We start from the raw sequence: 12,416 nt of genomic DNA, 5'->3' as shown, positions 1-12,416 counted from the left end.
GTCACATTGGGGGTTAGAATTTCAACATCTTAAATTTTAGAGAACAAAAACTGTCTATTATAGCCACACACTGTACTATACTCCCTTACTGACAATACTTAGTGGCTTCCTGTTGCTCATAGGAGAAAGTTAAAAAGTTAAAATGTCCTACTGTGGTATAAGACGCCCATTATAAAGTCTTTTTCCTTCCCTTTCCATTCCCTTCTTCTTCTTTTAAGATTTTATTTATTTGTTTGAGAGAGAGAGAGAGAGAGAGAGAGAGAGCAGGAGCAGCAGGAAGGGGAAGGGGAGGGGCAGAGGAGGAGTAGAGGAGGTAAAGGGGGAGGAACAGGGGAAAGCAGACTCCCCACTAAAATCATGACCAGAGTTGAGGGCAGATGCTTAATTAACTGAGCCACCCAGGCAGCCCTCAACATTAAGTGTCTAATAACCATGTTGTCGCAAGTAACTACAGTTCATTAATTTTTATTTATTTATTTATTTATATTTATTTTTTTAAGATTTTATTTATTTTATTTGACAGACAGAGATCACAAGTAGGCAGAGAGGCAGGCAGAGAGAGAGGAGGAAGCAGGCTCTCTGCTGAGCAAAGAGCCCGATGCGGGGCTCGATCCTAGGACCCTGGGATCAGGACCCGAGCCGAAGGCAGAGGCCTTAACCCACTGAGCCACCCAGGTGCCCCTCATTAATTTTTTTTTAAGTAGGCTACATGCCTAATGTGGGCTTGAACTCACAGCCCTGAGGTCAAGAGTTATTTGCTCCACCTAATGAGCCAGCCCAGCACCCCTAGTTCATTCATTTTTCTCTGTGAGATAATAATCTGTTATGTGAATATACCATAATTGATTTACCTGTTCTAGTGTTGATGGACATTTGAGATGTTTCAGTTATGAACAGAGTTACTATTAACATTCTTCTTTTTTTTTTTAAGATTTTAAAATTTTTAAAGGAACCCCTGTACCCAATGTGGAGCTTGAACTCAAAACGCTGAGATCAAGAGTTGCATGCTCTACCAACTGAGCCAGTCAGGTAACCCAGCATTCTTATATTTAACCCCTGGTGCACTTGGGTAGGCATGTCTTAGGATATAAACCTAGGAAATGATTCCCATTTGGTAGGTATGTGAATGTTGTACTTTACAAGCTAATGCCAAATTGTTTTCTCAAGTGGTTGTATCAATTTATATTCTCATCAGCAAAGTATAAAAGTTCCTATTGATTTTCATTCTCTGCAGCACTCGGTACTATCAGACTTCTTTATCTTTTGATGATCTAACAGGTGTAAATGGTATTAGATGTGTGGTAGGCCTTTTCATTCTATTCTTTATCTCTCCTTTTTTAATTCATCAAACATTTATAAGCATTCTCCATGAAATAGATATTTTGTTAGGTACTAGAGAATTTAATGTCTCTCTTTTTTTCTGATTTACTTTTTTATTGGGATATAACTTACATGGAACAAAGTATACAAGTAAAATCTGGAATAAATTTTAATATATAAACACATGCGTATAATCACTACCTATGTTAAGATATATAACATTTCAAGTCCCAAAACGCTCACTGTTCTTCTTCTCAGCCAAAAGGAATCATCCTAAATTCTCCTGTTATAGATTATATTTGTCTAATCTTGAACATTGTGTAAATGAGTTGTTAATTTTCAAATATTTGGGGGTTTTCTAGATTTCTTATTGTTAATTTCCAGTTTAATCCATTGTGATCAAAGAACATATTCTGTAAGACCTCACTCTTTTGAAATCTTGAGATTTGTTTTATAGCCCAACATATGGTCTATTTGGTGAGCATTCCATTTGTATTTGAAAAGAAAGTATGTTTTGCAGTTGTTTGTATAATGTCATATAAATATTCTGTTATGTCAATGTAGTTGATAGTGTATTCACATCTTTTATATTCTTTTTTTTATATATATTTTAAAGATTTTATTTATTTATTTGACAGAGAGAGATCACAAGTAGGCAGAGAGGCAGGCAGAGAGAGAGAGAGGAGGAAGCAGGCTCCCTGCTGAGCAGAGAGCCCCATGCGGGACTCGATCCCAGGACCCTGAGATCATGACCTGAGCCGAAGGCAGAGGCTTAACCCACTGAGCCACCCAGGCGCCCACATCTTCTATATTCTTACTGATTTTTCTTTAGTTCTTTCGATTACTGAGGTAGGGGTCCTTTTGTTCAAATCTTCAACTGTGAATGGATTTGTCTATTTCACTTTTTGGTTTTGTTGGTTTTTTTGCTTCATCTATTTTATTTCTGAATATATAATAGGAAAGTCATATTTTTCAGTTAGACACTTTTATCAGTGTGAAATGCCCCTCCTTATCTCTAGTAATACTTATTATCTAAAGTCTACTTTATCTGATATTAATTTAGCTGAGCTAGCTCTTTTCTGTTTGTATTTACATAGTACATATTTTTCCATCCCATTGTTTTCTGTTCTTTTAACCTTGATCACGTTATATTTAAAATGCATCTCTGTAAATAGTATATAGTTGAATTTTCAAAATCCAGTCTGACAGTCTTTTTTTTTTTTTTTTTTTTTTAAAGATTTATTTATTTATTTGACATGGAGAGATTACAAGTAGGCAGAGAGGCAGGCAGAGAGAGAGAGGAGGAAGCAGGCTCCCTGCTGAGCAGAGAGCCCGATGCGGGACTCGATCCCAGGACCCTGAGATCATGCCCTGAGCTGAAGGCAGCGGCTTAACCCACTGAGCCACCCAGGCGCCCCCAGTCTGACAGTCTTTTTCTTTTATTTCTAAGAGTGTTTAGCCCCTTTCCATTTAATTTAATTACTGACATTTGAGTTTATTTTTACCATTTTGTTGTTTTCTGTTCACTCCATCTGTTCTTTTCCTTTATTCTCTTGGCTGTTTTTTTTTTTTGTTTGTTTGTTTGTTTTTTGCCTTCTCTTGGATTGAACAATATTTTTTATGATTCTGTTTTTTATCCTTTATTTTTTTATTGGTATTTAACTATTCATATATTTGATCATTATTTCATTATTCTTTTAGTGGTTGCTCTAGAGATTATAATATGCATCCTTAACTCATCACAGTCTACCCTAAATTAGTATTTTCCACACTTCCTGAGTAATGCTAGCACTTTAAAATTGGTTAACTCTAATACTTTCTGCTTCCTGGGTTATTGTTGTCATTTATTTTGTTTAAGTGTATTGTTTTAAATTCCACAAGATATTATTTTTGTTGTTATTTTAAATGGTCAGTATTCATTTATATTTACCAATTTAGTCAACCCTTTTAGGTATTCTTCATTCTGTTTTGCAGTTCCATGTCTCCACCTGGCTCATTTTCCTTCACCTAAGATTCCATTTAGTATTTCTTGTAGTACCGGTCTGCTCATGATGAATTCTCTCAGTTTTTGGTTGTCAGAAAATGTTCTGTTTTGCCTTCATTAAAAAAATTTTTTTAATGCTGGTGGGGAACTAGGGTAGCTCAGTCAGTAAACCATCTGTCTTCTGCTTAGGTAATGATCCCAAGGTTCTGGGAACTAACCCCTCATCAGGGCTCCCTGCTCAGAGGGGAGTCTGCTTGTTCCTCTCCCTCTGTCCCTCCCTTCCTTCTCCCTCCCCCACTCATGCTCTCTCTTTTTCTTTATCAAAAAAAGGAAATTGCCTTGTTTTTTAAATATTTTATTTATTTATTTGACAGAGAGACAGCAAGAGAGGGAACACAAGCAAGAGCAGAGGGAGAGAGAGAGAAGCAGTCTTCCCACTGAGCAGGGAGCCCAATGTGGGGCTCAATCGCAGGACCTTAGGATCATGACCTGAGCCAAAGGCAGACACTTAATGACTGAGCCACCCAGGCACCCCCAAAAAAGAAAATTATTAAAAAAAAATAAAATGCTGGTAAGAGCTACATAGCATAAAATTTACCAATTTAAACATTTTTTAAGTGTACAGTTCAGTGGCATTCAGTAATTCACATTATTGTGCAACTACACCCACAATCCATCTCCAGAACTTTTTCATCATCCCAAACTGAAACTCTATACCCATTTAATGGTAACTCTCCATTCCCCACTCCCCTTAGCCCTTGGTAACTACTATTCTACTTTCTGTCTTTATTAATTTGATTTTAGGTACTTAATGTAAGTGGAATCATTTATTTGTCCTTCTGTGTTTGGCTTATTGAGCTTAGTATAATGTTTTTAAGGTTCATCCATGGTGTATTATGTATCGGAATTTTCTTCCTTCTTAAACCTGAATAAAATTCCTTTGTTTGTATATATATACAAACATATACACACACATATACATATATGCACATGTACATATTTATATATATATATACTACATTTTGTTTACCCATTCGTTCTTCATTCAGTGGTTATAGGGTTGCTTCTACCTTTTGGCTTTTGTGAATAATGCTGTTATGAACATTGGTGTTCAAATATCTGTTTGAATCCTTGCTTTCATTCCTTTTGGATGTATACCTAGAAGTGGAACTGTGGAATCATATGTAAATTCTATGTTTAACTCTCTGAGGAATTGTCATACTGTTTTATATTTTATAGCGCCTATACATACCATTTTACATGCCCACCAGCAACAGATGAAGGTTCCAGTTTTTCCACATCTTGCCAACACTTGTTATTTTCCATTTCCTTTTTTCAGGTTCCTCACCATTCTTTTAAAAAAATTATTTTTAAAGATTTACTTCTTTATTTGAGAGAGAGTGCATGAGTGTGCACCCATGTGCAGCATGAGAGTGGGGGTAGGGACAGAAGGAGAGGGAGAAAGAGAGGGGCATACTCCCCACTGAGTGCCAAGCCCAGTGCAGGCTCAATCCCATAACCGTGAGATCACGATCTGAGCTGAAATCAAGAGTTGGATGCTTAACGACTGAACCATCCAGGTGCCCCTCTCACTATCCCTTACATACTTCTGTGCTTTCTGGTAGAACAGGATGCTCCAGGCTCATCTCATACTTTACCTGCCCAGCCATATAATGGAGCAGAATCAGTCATTTTCCCCAAGAGTCCTGGATCGTTTTAGTGGAGAATAGTATTTAGAAGCCATAGACTAGACACAAGCTATGCTCATTGCCACATGGGTGGTGCTGCTCTCTGTTCTTCTCAGTAGACACATCTATGGCATCCCATTCTAGATCACGTTTTCTTACCCTGTTCAGACTCTGACACCCCAAAATGGGCTACCCCTCCATGGAGGAAACTTCCTTACCCCATTCAGGCTCTCTGACTCTTTAAGCTGGGCTGGCCCCCTATGTGGACAAGCTCCTGAAACTGCACAGGCTCTGATACTCTATGCTAAGTGGCTGCTCTACAGGATGTTCTTTTTATTCCACTCCCCACTCTTGGCAACTCTCCTACCTGAATGTTCTCCTTACCCCTTGGGTCTCCATTATTATGTGCTGGGCCACTGTAGCTCTTCACGTCCCATTCTTTTTTGTACCACGTTATTGCTTTAGAACTTAATTGTTCAGGAAAGGAGGGAGAAAGAAGTGGAGGGAATGGAAGAGGGCAAAGGAAAAAGAAATTATTATTCTAGTTGAACCTCAGGTTTTTATAACTCTGGTTATTGATTGAGCTCTTATTCTGATAGTTTTAAAAAATTTTTCATCCTTTTGATATCACTCTATAAATCTTTGGAAGCTTATTTGCTTTCTGGCACAAATAAGATAGTCTAGGCTCATCTTGTACTTTCCATGTACCAGACATTATTTAGCCATTCCTTTAAGGAGCCCTGTGTTGTTTGTTTGTTCACTTTTAGTGGGGGAATGATATTAGACAGTACCATCTGGTTGATAGAAAACCCTTTGTTAATGAGGAGACTTAGCTTCTAATTCATTTTGGTGGGTAGCATTTAAAAATACACATTAAAGTAATTAGTTTATATTGGTATTTTTCCTTTCAGGTTTAATATTAAGGTGTTTTCATTTCATTTTGTTTCCTTGATTCCTAATATTATTAACATAATTATTTCTTTGCTTTACTCTAAAATATAAAACAAAGTCTAAAATGTTAAATCACTACAAATAATATAAGTGCTGAAGAAAGTTTAGAAGTTTAGAACATCTTTTGTTCTTGGATTGTGTCCCACTTAGGATGTGCAGTCAAAATACTGTTTTCTAAAGTCCTTGAAGTAAATCATTTCTTTATGGGGTAACCAATATGATTCTCAGTTTAGTTAACTTATTTCTATTTATTTTCAACTTAAGGAATTTTTAAAAAAATATTTTATTTATTTATTTGACAGCGAGAGAGAGCAATCACAAGTAGGCAGAGAGGCAGGCGGGGGGGCGGGGAATAGCAGGCTCCCCACTGAGTGGAGAGCCTTATGCGGGGCTCCATCCCAGGACCCTGGGATCATGACCTGAGCTGAAGGCAGAGGCTTAACCCACTGAGCCACCAGGCGTCCCGTCAACTTAAGGAATTTTTAAAAGATTCGTTTTTTTTTTCCCTTTGACTAGGTAAAACATACACAGTCTAGAGGTCAAAACTACCTTTCACCCATTCCTGCCTCCTTCCAACTCCTTTATCCTTTATTCTGTAAAAGTAATCATTTTTGTTTGTTTATCCTTTCATTTCCTTTTTCAAGTACAAGTAAATATGTATTCTAATTCCTTCTTACTGTTTCTTATATATAAGGTATACTATATACATTTGATCTTTTTAAAGCTTTGCTAAAGCATAATTTACATACCATAAAATTTATGCACTTCTGTGATTACTAGTCTGTTTACAGGGTTGTGTGACCATACCCACAGTGTAATTTTTTTAAAAAAGATTTTTCTTTATTTATTTGACAGAGATCACAAGTAGGCAGAGAGGCAGGCAGAGAGAGAAGGAGGCGAAGCAGGCTCCTGCTGAGCAGAGAGCCCAATGCGAGGCTCAATACCAGGACACTGGGATCATGACCTGAGCCAAAGAGAGGGGAGAAAGTCAGAGAGAGAAGCAGACTTACTGCAGAGCAGGGAGCCCGATCTGGGACTAGACCCGGGGACTCCAGGATCATGACCCCAGCCGAAAGTAGTGGCTTAACCAACTGAGCCACCCAGGAGCCCCTTAAGTACTTCTTCTTCTTCTTTTTTTTTTTTGTCAGAGATTTTATTTATTTATTTGAGAGAGAGCACGAGTGGGCTAAAGGGCAGAGGGAGATGCAGGTTTCCTGCAGAGCAGGGAGCCTGATGCGGGACTCGATCCCAGGACTCTGGGATCATGACCTGATCCAAACGCAGATGCTTAACTGACTGAGCCCCCCAGGTGTCCCTTAAGTAGATTTTTATTCAAGTATAATATACATATAGAATAATGCATAAATGATAAATATATGTCTTGGCTTATTTTCATATAGTGAATGCTCTGCTGTAACCAGAATTAAGATCAACAATCAGAACATTACCAGCACCAAAATAGGCTTTCTTGTGCCATCTTCCCATGACTACCACCACCACCTACCCTGGGATAATGACTCTCCTGACTTCTAACATCATAGATTAAATTTGCCTGTTTTTGAACTTTATGTAAATGTGACCATATAGTATGTTTGTGTATATGTGTGTGTGCTTTTTCTTTCCTAATAGTTGTGAGACCAATCAAAATTATTGCATGCAGTTGTAGTTTATTTAATCTTATTACTATTAATTATACAATATTAATATTGTATAATATTACACAAATGAGTTACCCATTGTACCACAGATGGATATTTGATTTGTTTCTAGCCTTTGGCTATTATATAAACTGTTGTTATCAATATTCTTGTATGTGTCTTTAAAAAAAAAAAAACGTAACTTATTTATTTGCCAGAGAGAGAGAGAGAGAGAGCACAAGCAGGGGGAGTGGCAGGCAGAGGGAGAAGCAGACTCCCTGCTGAGCTGGGGGCCTAATATGGGACTCAATCCCAGGACCCCGGGATCATGACCTGAGCTGAAGGCAGATACTTAACCAACTGAGCCACCCTGGCATCCCTCTTGTATGTGTCTTTTGGTGAATTTTTGTACTCATTTCAGAAGCATATTCACCTAGGAATGGAATCACTGGCTCATATGGTATGCATATGTTCTGTTTCAGTAGAATCTACCAAACAATTTATCAAAGTAGTTCTACCAATTTATACTCTTTTATCAGCAGTTGTTCTACATCCTAACTTACACTTGATATTGTCTTTTTCATTTAGCATTGGTTGTGGGTATGTAATGAAATTACCTGTGCTTGAGTATTGCATACATAATAACTAATATAGCTGGCTACACTTTCATAGGTATATTTGTCATTTGCCTCTTTTGTGAAGTGCAAATTTAATTCATTTGTCTATTTTTCTATTGGATTATCTGCCTTCTTCCAAGCAAATACATACTAGATATAAATCCTTTGTGGATATATGTGGGTATACACACACACACACACACACACATATATCTACATACACACACACACACACTAAAATATCCTTTTCCAGTCTTCTGGTCGGCTTTTCACTTTTCTATTACATATTCTGATGAACAGAAGTTCTTAATTTTAATATAGTCTACTTATTTTTTTATGCCTAGTACTTTTTTTTTAATTGTGGTAAAATATATATAACATAAAAATATCTTAACTATTTTTAAGTGTCCAGCTCAGTGATATTGAGTACATCCATACTGCTGTGCAACCATCATCTCCAGAACTTTCTTCATCTTGTAAAATTGGAACTCTATACCCATTAAGCCGTAACTCCACATTTACCTCTTCCTTCCAACCCCTGGCAATCACCATTACACTTCCTGTCTCTATACTGACTTAATTAATTAATTAATTAAAATACTTCATTCATTCATTTGTCAGAAAGAGAGAGCACACAAGCAAGGGGAGCAGCAGGCAGAGGAAGAAACAGGCTTTTCCGTGGGCAAGAGGCATGATGTGGGACTCAGTTCCAGGACCCTGGGATCATAACCTGTGTTGGAGGCTGACACTTAACTGACTGAGTCATGCAGGCATCTCTGGCTTATTTCAGTCCCTGGCTTATTAGCAGTGTCCTAGAATCATCCATGTTGTAGCATATTGCAGAATTTCCTTCTTTTTTAAGGCTAAGTAATATTTATTACTGTGTGTATATACCACATTATGTTTATTTATCTATCTAGCCATCAGTGAAGGCTTTGGTTGCTTCCATGTTTTAGCTGTTGTGAGTAGTGCTGCTATGGAACATGGGTTTAGAAATATTTCTTTGAGATTGTGCTTTCACTTCTTTTGAGTATATATCCAGAAGTGGAATTTCTTGGTCATGTGCTAATTCTATTTTTAGTTTTTTGAGAAACCTCCAAAATGTTTTCCACAATGGCTATACCATTTTGTATTTTTACAAACAATGCACAAGTGTTCCATTTTCTCCACATCCTGGCCAATACTTGTAATTTTGTGTCTTTTTGATAATAGCTTTTCTAACAGGTGTGCGGTGATTTCTCAGTGTGTGTGTGTGTGTTTATTTATTTGAGAGAGTTTATTTATTTATTTATTTATTTATTAAAGATTTTATTTATTTAGTTGACAGAGAGAAATCACAAGTAGGCAGAGAGGCAGGCAGAGAGAGAGAGAGAGGGAAGCAGGCTCCCTGCTGAGCAGAGAGCCCGATGCGGGGACTCGATCCCAGGACTCTGAGATCATGACCCGAGCCGAAGGCAGCGGCTTAACCCACTGAGCCACCCAGGCGCCCGAGAGTTTATTTATTTGAAAGAAAGAAAGTTTATTTATTTGAGAAAGAGAGAGTGCATGAGTTGGGGGAGGGGCAGAGGGAGAAGCGGACTACCCCTGAGCAGGGAGCATGATGTCCTGGGATCATGACCTGAGTTGAAGGCAGATGCTTAAGGACAGAGCCACCCAGGAGCCCTGTGTTAAACTTTTCTAATTGCCAGGTGATTGCTTTATGTTTCTAACAATGCCCTGGGGCATAAATTGCTCTGCTAATATATCCAATCAAATCTGGGTCCTTTGAAATAATAGTTCGTGAGGTCAGTGTTTATATATTCTGACTTCAGTAGTGCTCCTCCCACCTATATTATTCCCTAGCTTTTTCCTGTAGACTAGCTGACCTATGATTTATCCTGCATCTTGATTCTTCTCTCAATTAACTTTTACTACAGCCACTGCTTTTCTTTTCTTTTTTTTTTTTTAAAGATTTTATTTATTTATTTGACAGATAGAGATCACAAGTAGGCAGAGAGGCAGGCAGAGAGACAGGAGGAAGCAGGCTCCCTGCTGAGCAGAGAGCCCGATGTGGGGCTCGATCCCAGGACCCTGGAACCATGACCTGAGCCGAAGGCAGAGGCCTTAACCCACTGAGCCACACAGGCACCCAGCCACTGCTTTTCTTGTGACCACCCTTAAGCATGGACTTCTCCAAGCTTTGTTGTAAATGAAGTCAGTTACTTTGGGAAGAGATTAGGAGCTACCTGTTCTCTCCTCCTCCGTCCCTCCACCCTGTCTGCTTTTCCCTGGAAGCAGGATCTAAGCCAGGGCTCTAAAGTTGCAGAAAATGGGACTAATGACAAGCTTCTCTCTGAATGATCCTCCTACTCTAGGGTCTGAGGACTTGGTTTTGGGACCTGAGGACCTGTTAGCCTGTTTATCCCACTGTGGAACTCTTACTGAAAAACCCAAGTTCTGCCTGTAGCTCAAAAAGCCAATATTCAAGAAAGGAGGTTTCTTTTCCGCTTTTCAAGTGTCTGTTTAAATCCTAGTTAGTTAACATACAGTGTAACACTGGTTTCAGGAGTAGAATTTGGTGATTCATCATTTACATATAACACCTGGGGCTCATCACAAGTGCCCTCCTTCATTACCCATCACTCATTTAACCCATCCTCTACCCATCTCCCTCCATCAACTTTCAGATTGTTCTCTATTGTTAAGAGTCTCTTATGGTTTGCTTCCCTCTCTTTCTTTTTTTCCCCTTCCTCTATGTTCACCTGTTTTGTTTCTTAAATTCCACATATGAGTGAAAGCATATGATATTTGTCTTCATCTGACTGACTTATTTTACTTAGCATAAAATGCTCCATCCACACCATTGCAAATGGCAAGATTTCATCCTTTTTGATGGCTGAGTAATATTCAGTATCTATCTATCTATCTATCTATCTATGTATCTATCTATCTAATCTTCTTTCATCAGTTCGTGGACACTTGGGCTCTCTCCATGGTTTGGCTGTTGTTGATAATGGTGTTGTAAGCATTGGGGTGCACATACCCCTTTGAATCTGTATTTTTGTATCCTTTGGGTAAATACCTAATAGTGTAATTGCTGGATCGTAGGATATTCTATTTTTAAATTTTAAGGAACCCCCATACTGTTTTCCAGAGGAGCTGCATCAGTTTTCATTCCCACCAGTTTACATCCCCACCAACATCTGTTGTTTCCTGTGTTGTTACTATTAGCCATTCTGACAGGTGTGAGGTGGTATCTCATTGTGGTTTTGATTTGTGTTTCTCTGATGATGAGTGATGCTGAGCATCTTTTCAACTGTCTGTTAGTCATCTAGGTGTTTACTTTGGAAAAATGTCTATTCATGTCTTCTGCCCATTTCTTAACTGGATTGTTTTTTGGGTGTTGAATTTGATAAGTTCTTTGTAGATTTTGGATACTAGCCCTTTATCAGGCATGTCATTTGCAAATATCTTCTTCCATTCTGTAGGCTGCCTTTTAGTTTTGTTGATTGTTTCCTTTGCTGTGCAGAAGCTTTTAATCTTGATCAAGTCCTAATAGTTCATTTTTAAAAATAAAAAAAATTTCCCCCAACAGTTCATTTTTTTTCTTTTTTCGTTCTTTTTCTCTTTTCTTTTTATTTATTTGAGAGAAAGAGAGAGAGCAAGCAATCAGAGGAGCAGAGGGAGAGGAATAGCAGACTCCATGCGGGGCATCGAGCCTGACATAGAACTTGATCCCAGGACCCTAAGATCAGGACCTTAGCTGAAACCAAGAGTCTGACACTCAACCATCTGAGCACCCAGATACCCCAACCAATATTTCATTTTTGCTTTTGTTTTCCTTGCCTTTGGCAATGTGTCTAAAAAGTTGCTATAGCTGAGGTCAAAGATGTTGCTGCCTATGTTCTCTAGGATTTTGATGGTTTCCTGTTCTATATTTAGGTCTTAAATCCATTTTGAGTTTATTTTTGTGTATGGTATAAGAAAGTGGTCCACTTTCATTCTTCTGCATGTGGCTGTCCAGTTTTCTCAACATTTGTTGAAGAGACTGTCTTTTTTCCATTAGATGTTCCTTCCTGCTTTGTCGAATATTAGTTGATCATATACTTGTAGGTCCATTTCTGGGCTTTCTACTCTGTTCCGTTGATCTATGTGTCTGTTTTTGTGCCAGTACCATACTGTCTTGATGACTACAGCTTTGTAATATAGCTTGAGGTCTGCAATTTTGATGCCTTCAGCT

The 12,416-nt window shown here is 38.2% G+C and overlaps 1 protein-coding gene across 1 annotated transcript in view; it reads left to right on the top strand.

Annotated features, from left to right (window-relative positions):
• UIMC1 (ubiquitin interaction motif containing 1) overlaps positions 1–12,416 on the top strand; it is a 167,316-nt gene that overhangs the window by 4,115 nt on the left and 150,785 nt on the right. Inside the window, exon 2 of the mRNA XM_059174397.1 lies at positions 932–1,029. Within this exon, the coding sequence (XP_059030380.1) occupies positions 1,005–1,029 (25 nt within the window). The 5' untranslated portion in view covers positions 932–1,004. The remainder of the gene's footprint in view (positions 1–931; positions 1,030–12,416) is intronic.

The sequence above is a fragment of the Mustela lutreola genome, chromosome 5, assembly GCF_030435805.1.
Source record: "Mustela lutreola isolate mMusLut2 chromosome 5, mMusLut2.pri, whole genome shotgun sequence".
NCBI lineage: Eukaryota > Metazoa > Chordata > Mammalia > Carnivora > Mustelidae > Mustela > Mustela lutreola.
Note: the sequence above shows the minus strand (reverse complement) of the source record. Positions and strands in the feature narration are given on the sequence as shown.